This window comes from Orbicella faveolata, unplaced genomic scaffold (assembly GCF_042242905.1).
Source record: "Orbicella faveolata isolate gen_17 unplaced genomic scaffold, um_ofav_v1 contig_36, whole genome shotgun sequence".
In the NCBI taxonomy this organism is placed as follows: Eukaryota; Metazoa; Cnidaria; class Anthozoa; order Scleractinia; family Merulinidae; genus Orbicella; species Orbicella faveolata.
In genome coordinates this window covers 15,770,597-15,790,017 of record NW_028301565.1, presented here as the reverse complement: position 1 = coordinate 15,790,017, position 19,421 = coordinate 15,770,597, and the positions used below count along the sequence as shown (strand labels likewise).

Here is a 19,421-nt window from a genome sequence, read left to right as displayed (position 1 = left end):
GTGGAATTTGGAATTTGTTTTACATTAATTGTTCAGCTCTTGCAGCGTCAATCAAGGCTGTTTCGCCATCTTCATTTATTACATCCACAGGTATACCTCTGTCGAGGAGAAATTGTAGTATATCTGTAAAGCCATGTTCGGAAGCTAAACTCATTTAATGGTCATCGAGAGACTAGGAAACATTTTCCCCCGGGGTGTACTGAAAATTGGTTCCTCTTTCGATCAATAGCTTGACAGCAGCAGCCCAGTAACCTTGATTGTAATCGGAATAGGCACCTGCGTTTGCGCTAGCACCCTGGTCTAATAAATAATTGATCGTCGAGTCAGTCTGACCATTCTTAGCGGCAGAATGTAACGGTGTCTGATTCCAATAGTCTCTTGCGTGGATGCCAGCACCATGCTCAATAAGAAAACTGACCAAATCCAGGCTAGAAGCCAAATGGAGAACTGTTTGATCCTCGTAATTAGATGTTCTCCGAAATAGATTGCTACCTTTTTCAAGAAGAAATTTCACTGCATTTGTGTGGTTTCCTTAGGCAGCATAATGTAGAGGCGACAATAACAATTGAATCAAATTTTTATTGTCACTCTTATTTGTAAACTTATTTAAATATCAATAAAATACAAAAAAAAAAAAAAAAAAATGTAGAGGCGACCCAATTGCAGCCACTTTCTTTACATCAGGACTGAGCTCTAGTGGAAGGCTGATGACATCTACGTGACCATTTTCTGCAGCCATATGTATAGCTGATACTTCGTTGTAACTGATGTTCAGTACATTAGCTTCAAGCTCTATATTATATTAAGCGAAGTACATTTCTTACCTTTCCAGCCCTTACAGCAAGGTGAAATGGAGTGAAACCGTTCTCATCTCGACTCTCAAGAGATGCACCACTTTCAACTAGAAATTCTACTACACTATTCTTTATTAAACCTCGTCGCCAACATCAGCGGAGTTTCTACTATCTTCTGAGTCTGGTGACGCAGAATTAGCGCACTCACCAGTGGTAGATCCAGACCTTGAGCTAAGGGAGGTGGGGGTTGGTCTGCCGGCTTTTCTTCCTTCTGCTATTTTTTTAACCCAAAATATAGGGGGGGACGGCCCCCCCCCCCCGAGCCCCTTCCCTAGATCCGCCACTGCTCACCACAATCAAGTAACCTGTGAAGATGCTCTAGGGGGTCCTTTTTTCGCGGCTAGGTGCAGAAGAGACTGAGACTTAGAATAGCTCAGAATAGTCTCAACTATTCCTCGTATCTGACCACACTTTGCAGAATCTTGCTGCCTCAAGGCAGTCAAAATAGATTTGTTTCCGAAATGAGATGCTTTGGGAGCAATCTTCACACTCAAAGCTATAGCACTGTCAAGTCTGTCCGGGCTGCAGTCCAAAATTGGCTTGACCGTCTTGATGTCTCCTTTAATGCAGGCTGATTGTAGACAACTCAGACCGTTTGTTTTGTCAGGTGTGGTCAATGCAGTAAAGGCCAAACCGGCTTCATGGACAACTAATAGACAGTAAACATAAGATTTCACGTTTCACAACACACGAATTTTACGATAACTGCAGAAATTCTCGCGCGCTCATTGGCTAATTTTCGTTGTCAATATGCGGACAGACACATGAATTTTTAATTTATGCGATGCGTCAACGAGTGAGGGCAGACAATTTGACAATTTGTTATCGTAAAAAAACAAATTGACGTCACTTTTTCATGCGTCCGTCCCGTTATTCGTCATAACATTGTCAAAGTGGTCTGCGGATTCTCTCTAAAAAGCCACGAACAAAATTTGACACAATTTGCGACTCGCATCATATCACAACAAAACGTAACAGCAATGAATCATTGACGTCTTCGGAGATGCAAAGCACTTTAAATAGTGTTCGAAGTATCAGGATCTATCAGGGCAGTCCATTTGCTATCATGCCACTGAAGTGTTGTGTGACAGCAATGTCCCATGATCCTCAGTAAACGTTCATTGATGTTTTGGCTGGGTAACCGAGCCTCCCGCCATCTTTACCACGAAATTGACGGCGATGCCATTTTTGAGCATCTTCTAGGTTCTCTTCTAGAAATGTTTTACCTTCATCACAAAGCGTGGATTGCTGTTTTTAGTGGATTCTAATTTGTATAACAAGCTTTTCCTAGCGCACTGGTTGGAAATGTTGTCCGCGATTAAAAAGTGGGCTAAGGGAGGAAATGAAGATTCGAAGCTCAGTACTCCCATGGGAGTACGGGCGATGGGCCAGGCGTTACAAAGAAAGTTTGCTCGAGGCATTCAGTATAATAGTAAGTTATTTTTAATTTATAGTAATTGGAATACCCCATGATGTGTATGTTGTTAGTTAATTAGATCAAATCGTACAGTGAGCTTCAAGTATAAAAGTTTCTGCTGACTTTTATAGAAGTTGATCTCTCGGGCACGCGCAAGTTACAAGTGATTGAAATTTTAATTGAGCTCAATCCTTGGCCAAGACAGCCACATATAACAGATTCAACTTGTGCTTGTTCAAGAAGATTTTAAATTCATCATATTTTTCTGGCATCATTATTAATTTACTATTGCTAAAAATGCCTCCCATACAAAATGGTTAATATTATAAACAACTTTCTCTTTATGTTTAAGTATAAGTTTATAGATATATTTTCACTCTTGGTGCTACATAAAGCTTTTTTGCTGGGTTGATCACCTAGATGTCATCTCTAAAATCATCATAAATCTGGATAGTGCTTGTGGGACAGTCCAACCCTTACACCCTTCATTGTACATCTCAAAACCGGGTGAAGTTCATTGACATGCTTGCTTTTGCCTAGCAATACATGCATCTTGATGATCACACTTTTGAAGCCCATCTGGTACAACTTCAACAAAATGTACCTTGGACACTCCTTGGGGAAGGGTATAAGCTAGTTTACAGGTGTGATTTGTTGGCATGAGTAGTTGTCATTTTCCAGCAAACCAATTTACAGGCTGCAATATGTCAATTTTGAGTAATGTGCATGCAGTGCAACATTTTTTTTAAGAATCTGCTGGCCCAATTGTTCCAATTCTTTTGTGTGGGTTATTTGAAACATGTGCATAAAAATCAGTCTGATTTGTCAAGTTTGTCGGAATGCAATAGAGTTTTTAAGAGTCATGGTCGATTTTTTTCTGCCCAAACATCTTAGCAAATGTGAGTCAAATCAGGCTGATACACCATGTAGCATGTACTGCAGATTAACCTGGACGTAGAATACACATGTGCATCTCTACCTGTACATTTCATGTCACGGGAATGACTAAGGGACTGGTTCACAGCCATAACATATTATGACATGTAAAGTCCAACCAGGGCTTGGGGGGGAAAAAAACCTTGAATTCCAGCTTGCTCTTCAGACAAGCAGCTCTCAACTTTTACTTGCCCCATGCAACTCTGTAGTTTACTTTTTTTTATTTAGCTGGTAGATAACTTGCTTGGGTCTGCACTCATGAGGCAAGTGACAATGAAAGTTACCTACCTGGCAGGAAAATCTGCTTGTCCTAGATGACAAAACCTTTCTTTTCTTTATTTTAAACTTGTGTTCCTAAATTTACATTGTAAATGTTCTGAACTCATCTTGCGCATACAATTACAAGGGTGGCATCATGTGACAGGCAGATTTGGCAGGACTTCTCCAATATTGTTATACAGCTGTAGTTAATGGTTGTGAATATGAAGAACCACTTGCATGTATAGCGTGCTCTTCATATTTTTATGCTGTTAAATTTCTCAATCCCCTCATATTTAGAGGCCAGGCAGTTCGGAGGGTGTTAACAAAGCTTGTTGTGAGGGAAAATGTTGCGTTGTTGATGGTCATTAACTGATACCTTTGTATGCAAATTCATAGGCAAGCCTTTCATGTTGTCACTTGCCTGATGAGACAAACAGGGCATTGCTAATTCAAATAAAAAAATTATTAGTGCTGGATTAGATCTTTTCATATTTTGATAAGGGAGGAAGTTTAAAATAATTTATAAACGAAATCAGTTTCCATAAATTGGTGAATTCATTAAAGACTGAATCAAGTGAAACAACAAAGTATATTTTGGCTCAATTTGCATTTGCTTAATAAATGGCAGAACTTACAACTGCGATGGTCACATCTTCATTTTGCGTCTAAGTATTTGACTGTAATAATGAAGACTTCTGTTTTTATTTTATTTTTTAGTGAAAATAGTGATCAAAGGAGATAGAAATACTGGAAAAACCTGCCTGTTTCAAAGATTGCAAGGAAAATCATTCAATGAACAATATATTCCAACAAATGAAATTCAGGTATTATGTGTTGAATTAATTTCTGTCAGTATACTCACAAGAGGAAACTAATTATTATTAGTATAAATCTACTAGCATTCTATCACGAATGGTGTTCTCTGATTGGCTACACTGCTCACTATCTATTCTGTTGTAGATAGTGAGTACAGTTCTGTAGCATAGCAGTGAGCGCTAGTCAACAAACTGGTGGCTGCTTCTTTGCATTTTCGAAGTGTCTGTGTAGAGGATTTAGATAAAGTTTTAAATGACTAGTAGATTTATACTAAAGCAATTAGATTAATTGCTCTCGATTTCTATGCGTGATAGTTGACTCAGGCTGCGCCCTCATTGACCAACTATCATGCGATAGAAATCTTGGCTTATAATCTAATTGTTTCTATTTTTTGGTGCTTTTTTGCTACTACATGTACATCTACAGTATACCCACAATAAAGTGACTTATGAATTCTATTACAATCACTCCTATTGTACAAGTCATGTACTAGTAAGTGCAGTAGTGACAGAGAACAATTTACATGTACATGAACAGGGTTCATACTCTTTTAAGCTTTCAAATTTCCATGTCTTTCCAAGACCTTTCTGAGTTTTCCATGACCAAAGTTAAGTAGCTATTCTCACAGTAGTATCAAAACAATCATTTATGTAACATATTTTCCAGCGTTATAATGGATAAAATGTGTCCTTGTGACTATTTGTACTGAAATTAAAGCCTGTTTCAGACTCATCTGTTGATTTTTTCAATCTTCTGTCTTTTTGCCTTTTTATTTTCAGAAAGCATATTGCTTTTCCATGTCTTTCCATGACGTGCACTTAAATTCTAAGACTTTCCTGGCCTGGAAATTTATAGTAAATTCTATGAATTTCCAGGTTTTCCGTGACCCATATGAACCCTGATGTAGTTTCTACCTGAGTTTGAAATATTTTCATAATTTTTGAGTGATATGTGACAGTGAGACCTCTTTTTTGTTTTACAAAATGTTTCTAACTAAGAGGGTGAAGGAGATAAATGGGTTTATGAAGGGTACATAATTATACATGTACATGTATGTAGTGTGGGAAACCAGGCAGAAAGTGGATCAAAATATGAGATGTTGATTGCTAACAGGAAATGAAGAGTTTTGGAAAAGCATGTTAGCTTAGAGTTTACAAGTGTAATTTTTACATTTATTGTGTTAAATATACGCTGTACATGTGCACTGAACTTTTCAGGTGTATGCACTGTGCATCAACACACAGCAGACAAGTCAGTATTTGAGACAAGGGCCTATCATGCCTGTACCTGAGCGGTACTGTAGTTGTGGTCTCCTTTTAAAGAATGAAACAACCAGACATATTTGTACTCTCCCTTGGATGGGATACTAGTCCATAGCAGGGTTATCCTCAGTATTTGATTTGCCAGGACCCATTTGCCAGGACACATTTACAGTTGTGTACATTTACACTGTGAGAGTATAACGTCTTACCCAGTCATGGCTCAATCTCAGACCAGTCAATCAGTAGACTGTAGTCCAGCACGCTTAGCTGCACAATGGTGCCTCCACCACATTACCGATTGAAAACCTTCTTGAATCAAGTAGAATTTAAGCCACATGCACAGTCATGCGTCTCTAGTGATGCAATTTACAATGTAATTCTTTAGTGAAAGAACTGCCTGTTTTCCGTTCCCTAGGTTGCAAGTATACACTGGAATTATAGAAGTGAGTAACTGACAGTGCTTTGTATAATTTTGTAAGTACATGTAGCTATTAAGTTGTATTTGAACATTTGAGCTGGATTTTATAATTTTGATAAAATAAAATTTAAACCTTCATTAGTGCTCAAACCTGTGGTCATCAGCTGAGAGGTTCTCTGTTTATTAGATCCATATCTAATGCCAAACATTACTTGCTTTGTTTTGAGTTTTGTTAGTTGCTTTGTGCATTTGTTTAGTTGCGTAGCTGCTAGTTATAATGTATACACCTATGTACTAAATTTCAACACAGTTATAATTATTAACTACAGGACAGTTAGAAATAGATGTTACAGTACATAGGGACATGGTTGTCTATCTGATAACATGTTTTGTGCATATATGTACACTACAGAAAGTACAGTGCATATGAAGCCTTTTGCAACTAAGCTATTGGGCCAGTACATGTAGCATCAGACAACCTCACACTCTGCCTCGGCCTTACCTTGTGAAACAACAAAAATACCCGACTTTCTGCAGCAAGTTGTAGCAAGTCCAAAGGCTCTCAGTCTATACATGCACTAGGAGATAGTTTGCCTTTAATCAACCCAAAGGTTTTGTACAAAACTGATCAACCTTGTGATCAATTCATACAACTTTTCCTCTTCTACCATGGCCATCAAATTATCCAGGGTCGTAATTTATTGATCTTTCTCACTGTCCGTGTTTGTAGTAGATATATGTAACTAGTGCTAATAATTGATTGATTGATCTTGATGAATCAATTACTGGCAAGATGTGTATTTTGGTATTTTCTCTAATGAATTTTTTACTAGCCACTGATGATGTTGTGAAAGTAGAAGTCTGGGATGTGGTAGACAAGGGTAAGAGCATACTGTATAGTTACATGTAGTATACCGGTAGTCAGTACCACAGACTGTTTTATAAATAATATTAATCTTAAGCAAATTATTGACTTTTATGTCAGGTAAAATTTGGAACTCTGACTGGTACATATACCTGCATGTAAATATATCACTGGTTCAACAAGCTGTTGCTAAGCTTTATGAAAAAGATGATTTTTAATGACCCAGAAGTAATTACTGAATTGGCCTAGCCACACATACATAGCTTACATGTATAATTAAAAAGATGTAATTGACAAACGAGGTGGCATCATGACTTTCTGGATGTCTCCTGAACTTGTTTAAATCGATGATACTTTCCAATAATTTAATATATACTTTTGTAAGGTAAATAAACAATCTATGATGATTATGGTGATGATGATGATGATGACGGTGATGATAATGTCTAATTTTACATGTAAATACTGCCTTTTTAACCTCTGACTTTTTCTATACAGGGAGGAGTAAAAAGTCCCAGAATAGTCTCAAATTAGAGAATGATACTAAAGCTGAGGTACAGTAAATACATGCACATGGTTCAGTTGATTGTTTTGAAAATCCTCCCAGTAACGGGCTACAGCTGTAATTTTTGCTTTTTCATTCTTGTAGACCATTGATGTTTGAAGAGTCACTTATGATTAGTGTGTTTAAGGGTATTAAGTAGGAAACAATATTGCAAATTATGACTGTACGTACATGTACAGTTTGTACATCTTGTTACATTTACCACGTGATATACAGAATAATCTTGAAACTTCTCAGTAAATGTTATCAAACACAGTCTTAAGCTATTAATGAGAGAAGTTTGAGCTCTCATTCATGTATGAATAATAATTATTGTATGTTGGATGTCATCACGAGGTCTCGTCTTGTCCAAGTGTCTTGTTGCTTGATACTAGAATCATGTTTCTTGATAATTTAGAATATTATTGTTTTGTGAGATATGGCTCTTGTCTTGCAAGGTGGTAACTTTTACTTTAACGCAGTTCTGTACTTTAATACTAGTAAAATTGTAAATGGCTTGCGTTTAGTGTACCTCACCCTTGATTGTTCTGGACTGATAAAAAAAAAAGTGTGCATTGTGCTAAGTGGTACATTTACATGTACATACAGCTGAAGCTTTTTCCAGATCTACATGTATGAGTCCTGATACATTGTAGATTTGTGTGAAGATTTGCTCTCTTTCTTTTGCACAAGAGTACATGTACCACTCAAAAGTGCATGTAAGCTACCACCTCTCATCTCATTTGTTGCAAGACATCATTGCCTTGGCTCTCTTGATATGCATCTCATTAGCATGGTACTGTACACTGAATGGTTAAGCATACAGCCCTTTAACAGTTCAAGATGACTCGTATTCTTTCTAACTCTCTGACTTTCGTCTTCTTTTACTCTCTTGCTTTTAGCACTCCATTGATGGTGGTTTTCTATTGACAATTGATGATGAATTCTTAGAGGTCTAACTTTGAATGTGACTTAACCATTAATCAATTGTCTGCCATTCTATAACTTTTGTACTACATTGTTGTTGTATTTTAGCCTGTGATTCTTATTAATTTTTAATATCAATGTTGTTTAAACAAACTGAGTCAAACAAACATGAATCAATCAATCAATCTTGAAATCAATCAATCGATGAATCATTTAGTCTGCAAACAGGCTTTTCGCATTGAATCACTGCCTAAATTAACCAATCAGTCAATAAATCAATAACTATCATATTAATAAATTTCTGGATGCATCTAGCTAGCCATAAGAAGCCATCTAATTGAAGATGCTTAATTATATTGATTGGTTCATGCAATTTAAAAACTCTTCAATGTACACCACATAATTATTAAAACTTTCTTTATGATTAAAGTATACTAGCCTGGTATCTTGGCAGGACATTTACTGGGGGTCGGAAACCTCTGTCTTAAGTGGCATTGAAAAGATGATTTTTAGCATGATGTGTTTGATGTGTTTTCTTTTTCTTTTTCTTCTTTTTTTTGTGTGTGTATCCCTTTTTAATGTAAAATTGTAAAACTAGCATTATAATATCTCTTTGCTTGTCCATTGCACAACTTACAAATAAAAACAATAAAATACAAAAAAAAATGACGTGTTTAACATTATTTTTACAATGTAAAGTGAGTTGACTTGCAATGTCTCTGAACTATGTTTTTGTTTACAGAGTTACTGCATGCTACACTGTTTTTTAACAATGACAGGCCTTTTTGCTGGGTGAACATCTTTTTCATCTCATCCTTTTACTTGTACATGTACCTGCGACTGTGTCATATTTTCTTTTCTTTATCATTATTTGTGCCCTAAATTTCTGTGAGCTGGGCTCACTCACTGTAGTAGAAGATAGGATTTCAGCTGCAAGTGTGTGGCAGTGAGCACTGATGTTGACATTGCATTTATGTACATGTACAGAATGTATACACTATGAATTTCAATGATATGTAATATCTGTACCATATGTCTGCGAGTCCAAACAAATTTAGCAGTACCTTACACTTCAGTAACAAGCCATGTTTAACATTTCAGGGTGAAAAAGCTGCTACAGTTTTAGATGCAGAGTTTGTAGATGTGTATAAAGGAGCTCATGGTGTGTTGATGACTATGGATATCACGAAACCATGGTTAGTGATGTTGGAATAAAAATTATCAAACAATAGCTAAAATCCAAGTCTTAAAGAACCACCGAGGACTCAGAGCTAGTTCCATGCTTGTACACTGTCATTATTCAGGACCTTGTTTTAAAATCAGGATTAAAATTTAGGCTAAACCCATTTTAGATCAAGATACTGTACATGTACAATAGTTGTGATAGGTGGTAACTTTAAGATTATACATATCTATAGATTAGAAGCAAAGAGCAAAACAATGACAAATTTAAAATGTAATATCTTATGTTGATAATTGAGTGATTATTTTGTCAATAACTGCAAAGTGATAGCCTTTAATAAGGCTACCAAATTTGAATTTAATATCCCAGGCCATGATTAAGCGAATAAAGTTTTTGAATTTGTTGGTAGGACATTTAAATACATTGAAAGAGAGTTGCCAAAAGTACCACCTCATATACCTGTCCTCGTCCTGGTAAGTGTATGGAAATTTTAAAAATTGAATTTTTTTTAAAACACTTTTTCAGCTGGAAAAAGTGTCAAAGATTTTTGCTTCATTGTCTATATAGATGTTGTAGTTTAAAATGAATTTCCGGTCAAAATGACTTTAAACTAGTAAATGATTTGTATGTTCCTTTGTTCCAGATTTAATACAAATCAAACTAGTTTGACATCATTTTGACCTGAGATCCAGTTTAATCTACAACATAGGCACGTACTGTTATTATCAGAAAAAATACCTTTCTTGGTACGAAAATTTAATAAATAGTGATTCAGTGCTTATTATTGTGTCAATGTAGTGTACATGACATTGATTATATGTTATATTCATCCCTTGTTTCTCTCAGGCAAACCATCGTGACATGGGAGAACATCGGTTAGTCCCAAAAGATGAAGTTGTTGCATTCATTCAACATCTGGAGAGGCAAGTCAGTCTTACACACTCTATCATACAGAGATTAATGACGTTACTTGTGCACTTATGTACTGCTTGAAGAAAAATGCTGAACTAGATACCTTTAAAGAAGATTAATTCAAATTTTGGTTTATATCAGCTTGATTGAACTTGATGTATGAAATAAGTTGCCCGTAAATATATTCAACATAGCTTCTACAATGCCATGTTACTCCCCACCTTTGTGTTCGTAAAATGTAATAATCAGACATACAGCTGTAGACATTTTGGTCACATTGTGTGATATTGTACTTTTGTTGTTCTTGTGATGTACATGTAAGTTGGCTTTTACATCAGACCTACAGGCATACAGCTGTAGACATTTTGGCCAGATTGTTCGATATTATACTGTTGTTCTTCTTGTGATGTAAGTTGGCTTTTGTATCAGACCTGATAGATCTCCACCTGTACACTATGCTGAGACATCCATGAAAAATGGCTTTGGACTCAAGTACATTCACAAGTTTCTTAATTTGCCCTTTTTATTATTACAGGTTAGTTTCTAGCACATGCAGTAATTTTAGAAAGTAGCTCACTATCTATCACAGAATAGATAGTGAGTAGTGAGCAGCGGCGGATTTATACTAAAACTCGATAGAAACACAGTACTAGTACAAGCTCTTGATGAAATGATGGCGTGAGCAAAGAGTATTTAGTACATTATGATTTCAAATTAAACAGTTAAGTTTTTTTTTTCTTTTTTTTTTCATTGCAGTATTTTCCAAAAGAAATTTAGAAAACATGTTCTCTGTGTTTGTGTCGATAGAAACACGGTACATGTTTTCTACATTAATTAGAAACACGGTACATGTTTTCTACATGTATTTCTTAAATACAATGCACGTATAAAAGTAATCTTATAATATTGCTTGATAACTTTACACTTCGTTTTGGATAGTCAGTTATATGTAGGAGCAAGCACAAACAAACGTGTGCAGAAGTTTGTAAAAAGATACCAAAGCTGTTTTCCAGTTTTCTTTGTCAATGCCACCTTGTTTAATGCTTTGATGATTTCTTCGCCTGAACAGAGAGAAACTCTTCTAAAGCAGTTGCAAGTCAATGCAGAAGACATGGAGGTACAATTTATATGTGAATTAGTTTATTTTTTCTTTATTAAAATCAGCCACGGTGTTATCCAGCTACATGAAAAAACTATTTTAAGTTGTAAATTTACATGACACACTAATCTATAGTACATGTAATAGATAATTTTCCTACAGGACCCTAATCAGCCTCAGCCATTTTCGGTGCCATCGAAATTATTGATAGTATGCGGTTCAGAAGCGAAATCTTATCGCTTTACTCTAAGTTGTGTTCCTGAGAGTATGTTTAAATTATCATGAGTAGTTTCACAATGATATGCTTCGTTTCGACATGCTCCGAATAAAGTACTATCGCCAAAATTCTACGTAAAATTTACTCCGCCGTGGTACAAAAGACCTTAGCAAATTCAAGGCTAGTTAAAAGCAAATACACATTTATCTAACATGATAATCAATCATTTACCTCTACTTGGTAACCAATGTGACGTCAACCGTGTTACTGTTGTTGTAGTCAACCCTTGAAGAGCTTCAGATCCACAAGGAAACAGAAGAACAAGACTATGAGAAGTGAGTTGTGCCACTGATTGATTTAAAAGCCTTCCAAGGACTTGGTTAGGTTTTGAACGAAAATGCCTAGTTAAGACTAGCGTAAGTTCTTATATCCCAAAAAGGTTTCTCTCTTTGAGCCACATAATGTAGAGTTTACTAGGGATCAGTGGTTATGCACCTTTTTGTTATTGTAAAAGCACAAACTTACAGTTGTACCTACTTTTTAAGAGCTTTAAAATCAGTCCTTGTTTTGTCACTAACGGCATTTAAACTTGTAATTTACAAATAATGACGAAGGCGGCTGCCAAGTTGTTTTCCCGCCAAAATGGCACCGGCTGTCCGACTCACTAGCGTGCACCCGTGGACTACCGGGAAACCTGAAAGGTCTCCCCTCTACTGTCCATCTACAGACTTGGAGGTTTTCACCTTCCCCTAGCCTGCGAACGCAGACGTATTTCCGGCTGTCGCTTGTCTCCGCCGAAAATAACGTCTGCGAACCCGAGCTAGGAAACGATTTCTGTGACGTAGGAATTTTAAGCCAATCACAGTTTAGCTCAAGTAACCCCAGAACTACTGCGCGAGGTATTCGCTGCGAGGAGCACTCGAGTTTCATTCAATTATAGAATCTCATTGGCCAAGGAGAAACAAAAGTCATTACGTCACAGAAATCGTTTCCTGGCTCGGGTTCGCAGACGCTATTTTCGGCGGAGACAAGCGACAGCCGGAAATACGTCTGCGTTCGCAGGCTAACCTTCCCCCTCCTCCGGGCCCAAAACTTGAAATTTCTCTTTGCCGTCCCTGCCTGGTTTGTAAGGTTAGTGTTTTCACCCATAGATTTGTAAATTTGCTGGACAAAAGGAGAAGGGATCACGAAGCCAAGAAAGCTGCTGCTGCCGCGGCCACCGTCGCAGAAGGGGAAGGTCAGCAAAATGCTTCATCTACCACCCCCTCAGATGTTGACACAGGTGCATACGTTAAAACATTATCATACAGCTGTAATGTAATGGGTGATGGCCTTTCTATAAATACACGAAGCCGGTAGAAATTTAAGAAGTGGCCCCTTTTATAATATTCACGGTAAAGATGAGATGGGAAGACAACAGTGTACATAAATAGGCTTTTGTCGGGCTGAGCTTAGAGTAGTACTAGCAACTTATAGAGGTCAAAATTCGTGGTGATTACAGTAACCGCATCACTAAAATTTCCCCTGATTTTACAAACTTCTCAGCAAGTGAAACGGCCAATGTGTACCATTACTTTCCAATACATCTGAAAAAATGTTCGCAATTATGATCGAGTTTTGAGGTTATCCCGCACAGCCGAAACTCGGGGGGAACTGAAATTTCCAAAATGCGTTTGTCAGAGTATTTGATACTACTCTTCTCACCATTCATCGCTTCTTTTTGTCTTTTGATTTTGGTAGCTAAATCTCGTAATGGCAGTTCCGCGAACGATGGAAGATCACGTAAAGAGAGACCATTACGGAGAACGCCCTCAGCAACAGGCCAAGACGCCAATCAAGAAGGTACAGTTTTACGAACACACATATCACTCTCCCATGTCTTTCTTGATTTGTTTTGTTTTGTTTTTTTAATTGATTTCTACTTTGATGGAGACAGTGGTAATGCTTAGCATGCGTTCGTCACTGGAGATGTGGCTCTTCGGTCTAACGAACATTGTCCTAGACTACCAAACGGTTTACGTACTGTAGATACTCATCTACGATAGAATTAACACCAGACGTCCATTTAATCGTTTTATTGTTTAGCAGGTCATATTTCCTTCACTGTCTGCACTCTTCCACTCCCCCCCACCCCCATCCCCACCAGCTGAGATTCTGATAATTATGTTGTAACCAAGTTTTCATATCTTTGTTTACAATATTTGCCTCATTACCATAAGCGATACAGTTTCTGATGGAGCTACAAAGAGATTAATACTGAATATTGAAAGAGCACAGCACGATTAACTTTCCCAAGGAATTTGAGCGCGGTGTATTGAATACTTTTTGTGCGACGAGGGTTTGAAAGCTCAAAATTTTACAAAGAATGTATGAGCTCATTAGCTTTTGCTACACAGAAATTTTGATGTTTTTGAAAGCCAATTTCTCCTCGAATATTACACCCAAAGAGCCAAACATTTCACCACTTACTAATTTTCACAAGCTCTGTAGGTTTTTCTAGTAAAATCGTGTCTAGCTTGATGCCTTCTATGCGCAAAGTCGTATGTTAATGTGGAAAAATGTAAACAATGACGTCAGCAAAGATTCGCCTATAGAGCGGTTTTTAATTGAGTGTCCAAAGTGATCAGGCAATTACTTTGGTTTCGATTTTGGTTTTACTACGGTTTGAGATTGGCTGAGTAGTCTGACGTAATTGGTAAGTTATTGGTTTGGTTTTGGTTTTACGACACTCAATTGAAAGCCACTCTATTTTACTGTGTCCGCTCACTTAGCGCATGTATTCCTTATTTAAACAAACAAACAAACAAACAATCAGACATTAACTTTATTTATTTTGATAATTTATACAGTTCTACCTCAAAATGGTTTGTCGCATTCTACCACTAACATTGACGAGTTTGTGCCAGAGGACGAACTGGACGCGGGGTTTTTAGACGAGGAAGCAAGCTCACGCGGCAAAAAACGAGCGAATAAACCTGCAGATAAGAAGCAAACAGCTCCAGTTGAAGTGGAACTAAGCGTCAGCGAAGATAGTGATAGGTAAGGCAGGATGACATTTCCAAAATCTGGATTTCTAGAAAAATTAAGACATAAAGATGGAATTCAATGCATGATGTACAGTTACTTCCTTTGTTTTTGCTCGTAACGGTTTCTGTCAGTAGTCAAAAATACTCGAGTAGCTTGTCGTAACCAATCAGATTGAACACATCGTTGTTTTCGGTCAGTCAGATCTTTACCCAAGACGGCAAGTGATTTTTCTCGCGCTTCTCATCGTTTACAAGTTTGCGCTTTGCATTTTAACCGTGGGATTGGCATGATGAAGAAAAGCGCATGACTGACACTAGTAGCACCAAATTTGGTACATGTAATCACGATAGTGCGGGCTCACTTTTTCAAACATTTCTTTGTGTGTTGCTGTAGTGACAGTGATGGAAGAAACCCAATGGTGGCAGGATTCGCCGAGGATATAGACTCCGAGGACGAACCCACTACTCCTGTAATCGCAAACCACGTAAATGAAGAATCAAACAGCAAAGAACAGTTAAGAACACCAAAGAAACCATCTGCAGCTCTGAATGTTGAGTTAACTTCAAGTGAAGAAGAGGAGGACGAGGAATACAAACGGAACCAAGAGGAAGAGAGAAAAGAAAGAGAGAAGAGAAGAAAGGAGGAAGACAGAGGTAAAGAAAAACATAACGAGGGAAGTGAAACTGTGGAATTGAAACTTGAGATGCCAGTGAAGTCGTTAATGACGGAAGAACCAGCTGTTGATGGTCTTGGTCTCGGAACTGAAGATGTGGATGATTGGTTAAACTCGCCTGATTCAGATCCTAAGGTACGGTTCAGTGTGATTTGGTTTAAATTTCTGTAGTCAATTGTAACCCGATACTTCTTTATAGTAACAAAAGAATGTTATTCATATATGCGTTTTGGTATTCGTTCGCGGTCTATTAGTTCCATTGCCTGAATCAGGTTGGCTTCTTTCTGCGTGAACGTTAGTTTTATTGAAAAGTACACAAAATCAAGATGTACATTACATCTCGTCCGAGAAGAAGTTCACTAGCGCATAAGCCTTATGTGGTATAAGCATAAGTACCATATGCAGACCCATTAGAGTGCTGCTAAGTAGCGCCTTTTGTTAAGAATTGTTCCAGACAAAAGGCGCTAATTATCAACGTTCTACTTGCTTCTGCGCATGTCGGCTCACGTGACGTTGACAGTGAGTCCGTTCAACATTAATACATTGTCAAGCAAACTTGTGATGAGAGTAGAGTACGTCATCAACTAAGGGATGTTCTGTTATGTGCGGCTCAACTTGAATAAAAATCGTAGCCTTAAGTAGAATGCAAAAGAGGACTTAATATTCCAATCTTTGATTTCCATGTAAGTAACCCGTTCCTTTTAAGTTGACAGCTGAGCTGCAGTGTTGTGTGCGATATCATCTAACACAACTGTGTTTGTTATTCACTCTACAGATTCCATTTCGCACATCAGCCGCTCATAAAGAACATAAGGCAAGGTCGGTAAACCAAGTAGGACGTTCATCATTTAATACTCCCTTAGCAATCTAATGACTTTGTAATTTTATTTATCTGGGTTTGACCTGCATTTTTTTGCGTCTATTTCTTCAACAGGAAAAGTGACACTCAATCATCTACACCTGCTATCCCTGTAGATGAGTGGGAAAAGTTCATGGCTTCGCAAATGCAACCGCAAAGAAAGGGAACCCAAACTTGTAAGTCTTCTGGTCTCCCTAGGAATTGATGATCTGCTATTCATTCCGTCGTACCTTCTAAATCCCTCGGTTATTTTCCTCCTTATCAACCTTTAAAGGAACCCCAACTTGTAAGTCTTCTGTTCCCTAGCCTAAATCTTCATCGCTTGCGACTCCCTTTCACGCTCACTTCTTCCATTTTGAAGGCCGCGTCTTTGGATTTTAGTTTTCCTCCCTCACCCAACTCACCATTTTTTTTTGTCAAATTTACGCCTCTTTGAAGGCAGTCGCCATTTTTCTCCAAATGTTATACGAACGTGAAAGGGACGGCTTTGAATAGTTAACTATTTACAGTTTTTCTTAGATCTTTTTCAAGATCTTGAAAAATGTTCCTAGATACCTAAAGCAAAATCTAGTAATTGTGGTTTGAATTTTTTGGAACTAGGGCGCGGATGATGAAAATCGGACGAAAACTCGGTCAAACGACTATAATCAACCAATCAGCGACTTCGTTAATGATCTTAATTTGCTATCGCATTAGTACCTGCGTAGAATCATCTCTCCCAAATAACATTGCTCTGAATCTGTTCTTTTTCAGCGTCTAGTTCTTTAATAGACATGAGTTTGGATGGAGACGACAAAGGTGATACAAGTAAGTGAAAAGAAATACTAATGGTGTAACCGTTACAACGATCACTGTTGATTTTCTCATCAAATATTTTGTGTGGCGTTAGACCATGATAACAACGAGGCTGACAGCCAAAGGAGTTTGTGTTTTCTCAGTAAGTGCTTAATTATATAAGAAATGTGTGGAAAACTTAAATGTTGACGGACTCGGAAATACCTTAGAATTAGTGTGTTCTCCAGTTTCTTGGGATCTTCTGGAGAGACTGAATTGTCTTTGGAAAAATAAGGTATTTAGGTTTTATCTGATATTTAAAATTTAAGAGATTTAATGGTCTCTCCATTTTTGTGCAGATGAAGAAAGCAAAAGCCGTAAGAAGAAAGAGCACAAGGTATAATTACGTTTTAGTATATTAAGCCACTTCAGTTATGCCTCTTCACATAAGGTTTTGAGGCAATGTTCTTACAGTCTTTGTTTCTTAACCTCCCTTTTCCTGTAATGAGCGTCTCGTGAGAAGCGAATAGGGAACGCTTGTAGTCTTAAATTTTCACCAAAATTTCCACCATGTTGGAAAGTCTCTCTAAATAGGGTTTTTGCTGTGTTTACAGAGTGGCGAGAAATCAAAAAATAAACACAAGCAACAAAAGCACAGGGATAAAGGTGAAAAAGGGGAAGATAGCGAAAGAAAGGACAAAGAGAGGCGAAAATCACGACATAGAGAAGGCGAGGAAGGAAAGGACGGGAGAAGACGTCGGGACGAAGAAGGCGAAAACAAAAAGAAGCACCGTAGCAAACACAGTAGAGCGAAAAGCGAAGAGGGTGTCCAAGATGGCGTGACATATGAAAAGCTTTGACAGAAGGCCTTGCGTGACATCTAAATTTCATAATTCTCACGTGACAGCCGTCCTGTCAGTGTTTCTAAGGATGTGAAAGTTTCTACAAGCCAAGGTAGAACGTTTTGGACATGGGCAGAGAAAGGCGTCCGGGTTTTTGTTGTGCACGTCAGTTGGAAGGAGGGTCTTTATCAAGCGGGTGATAAAACTTCATTGACAGACTGAATCTTAATCAATATGCTTAAATATGCGATGGAAATCATGGGATTCTATTATTGGTACTATTATAAATTGGGAAAACAAGATTACTTCCGGCGGAAGTCATATAAAGACTGCAAGCGTCTGAAGCTTTCGAAATATTACTAGAGTGTAGTATCCGTTTACATTTTTTGATGCAAGTGACATTTTATAAGTTTGTCGTCCAAACAGTTATTTTAGGTTTTCTGTATCTAACTCCCCAGTTTTCATAAGCTATTTGTTTCTCTCCTCGATTTAGTTTTGGGCCCAAGCTATCCGTCTTTGTTTTGGTGAGCCTTTCATATGTAGTATCTTAAATGAATCTGTTGCGTTAATAATTCATTTACACTCGTCTGATACTCTTCTTCGTAGCTACATGTAACTGGTATCCAAATCGCCTCACAACGCCTCTCCTTACCGAAGTTTAAATGTAGTCGTGTTTACAAGCTATTAAGTGATGCGTAGTTGAAAACACTTTCCTATTGAACTGTTGGTTAGTAGAAGCTAACTGCAGAAAGTACGTTTAACCCTTCTACAGCGGCCATTCTAAAGACAGATTAAAGGAGCTACGTCACGATTTGTGCCTCTCAGTTGAAAAGAAATAATTTAAGTTGGTCATTTGTAATCCTCGTTAATCTTCTCCGTCTTTAACCATCCTTGGAGTTTTATGGTTTATTATTATCTCTTTGGTGCTTTTCTGTCTTAGTAAACTATTATTTTAGGTTTCCCTTCAATTTAAAGGTAATTTTGTACGTGGCCAACACAGCTAAAAATATCGCAACTGAGCTCCGTTGAATATAAATGGCTGCTTTAAGGTTTTGAGAAGAGAAAGTGTGTAAATTGGTAGACGGTTGGGACGAAAAACCCCTGGCCTGTTGTAGAGAGGTACCATTAAAGAAAGGTGGAGGTTCAACTGTTAACAAATGTTTCATGTAACTCATGGAAGAGATGGAGATGAGAAATTCTCATGGTCAGGTTGCCTGAATTCTGGTGATATTTTGAGGGGAAATTTAATGCTGATCATGCAAGGCTGAAGGGGTTGTGGGTTGGCAGATTCTGAATAGCTTTCATTGTTCGACAAGTTTCTGCCAGATGTATATCAGTGCCAACTGGCAGTGAGAGTAATGTCAGACTGATCAGAAGTTGTACAAACAAATAATTTTCTGCAAATAAAACAGACAATTACATTTCCGTTAACCTCTAAACAGACTCTTCTATGTTTATTTGTTTGTTCTCGTCAGCAGGGTGCCATACTATTAACCTGAATCAGAAACTTATGGTGAGTAAGGTTCGCAAATTGA

At 37.6% G+C, this 19,421-nt stretch overlaps 1 protein-coding gene and 1 pseudogene across 2 annotated transcripts; one reads left to right on the top strand and one right to left on the bottom strand.

Annotated features, from left to right (window-relative positions):
- Positions 1-19: 19 nt before the first annotated feature.
- Positions 20-2,011, bottom strand: LOC149102407 (uncharacterized; annotated as a pseudogene).
- On the top strand, positions 1,994-19,325 carry LOC110055927 (rab-like protein 6). Of its 2 annotated transcripts, none has more exons than XM_020762360.2 (20): positions 1,994-2,286; positions 4,186-4,292; positions 5,962-5,989; positions 6,798-6,845; positions 7,328-7,383; positions 9,402-9,496; positions 9,893-9,956; positions 10,330-10,406; positions 10,825-10,930; positions 11,465-11,512; positions 11,991-12,046; positions 12,863-12,948; positions 13,452-13,553; positions 14,561-14,750; positions 15,132-15,546; positions 16,187-16,230; positions 16,346-16,446; positions 17,024-17,077; positions 17,404-17,441; positions 17,659-19,325. In XM_020762360.2, the coding sequence occupies exons 1-20, from the start codon at positions 2,160-2,162 to the stop codon at positions 17,902-17,904; spliced, it is 2,088 nt and encodes a 695-aa protein (XP_020618019.2). In that variant the 5' UTR covers positions 1,994-2,159; the 3' UTR covers positions 17,905-19,325. The 2 variants fall into 2 exon arrangements, with proteins under 2 accessions (XP_020618019.2, XP_020618017.2); XM_020762358.2 differs by having other exon boundaries at positions 12,863-12,993.
- Positions 19,326-19,421: the final 96 nt, after the last annotated feature.

Excerpts from the sequence above, each read along its gene's own strand:
- LOC110055927 (XM_020762358.2), top strand. The coding sequence starts at position 2,160 with ATGTTGTCCGCGATTAAAAAGTGGGCTAAGGGAGGAAATGAAGATTCG. Across the intron at positions 2,287-4,185 it reads TCGAGGCATTCAGTATAATA|TGAAAATAGTGATCAAAGGA; the intron begins GTAAGTTATTTT and ends TTTATTTTTTAG. Across the intron at positions 5,990-6,797 it reads TATACACTGGAATTATAGAA|CCACTGATGATGTTGTGAAA; the intron begins GTGAGTAACTGA and ends ATTTTTTACTAG.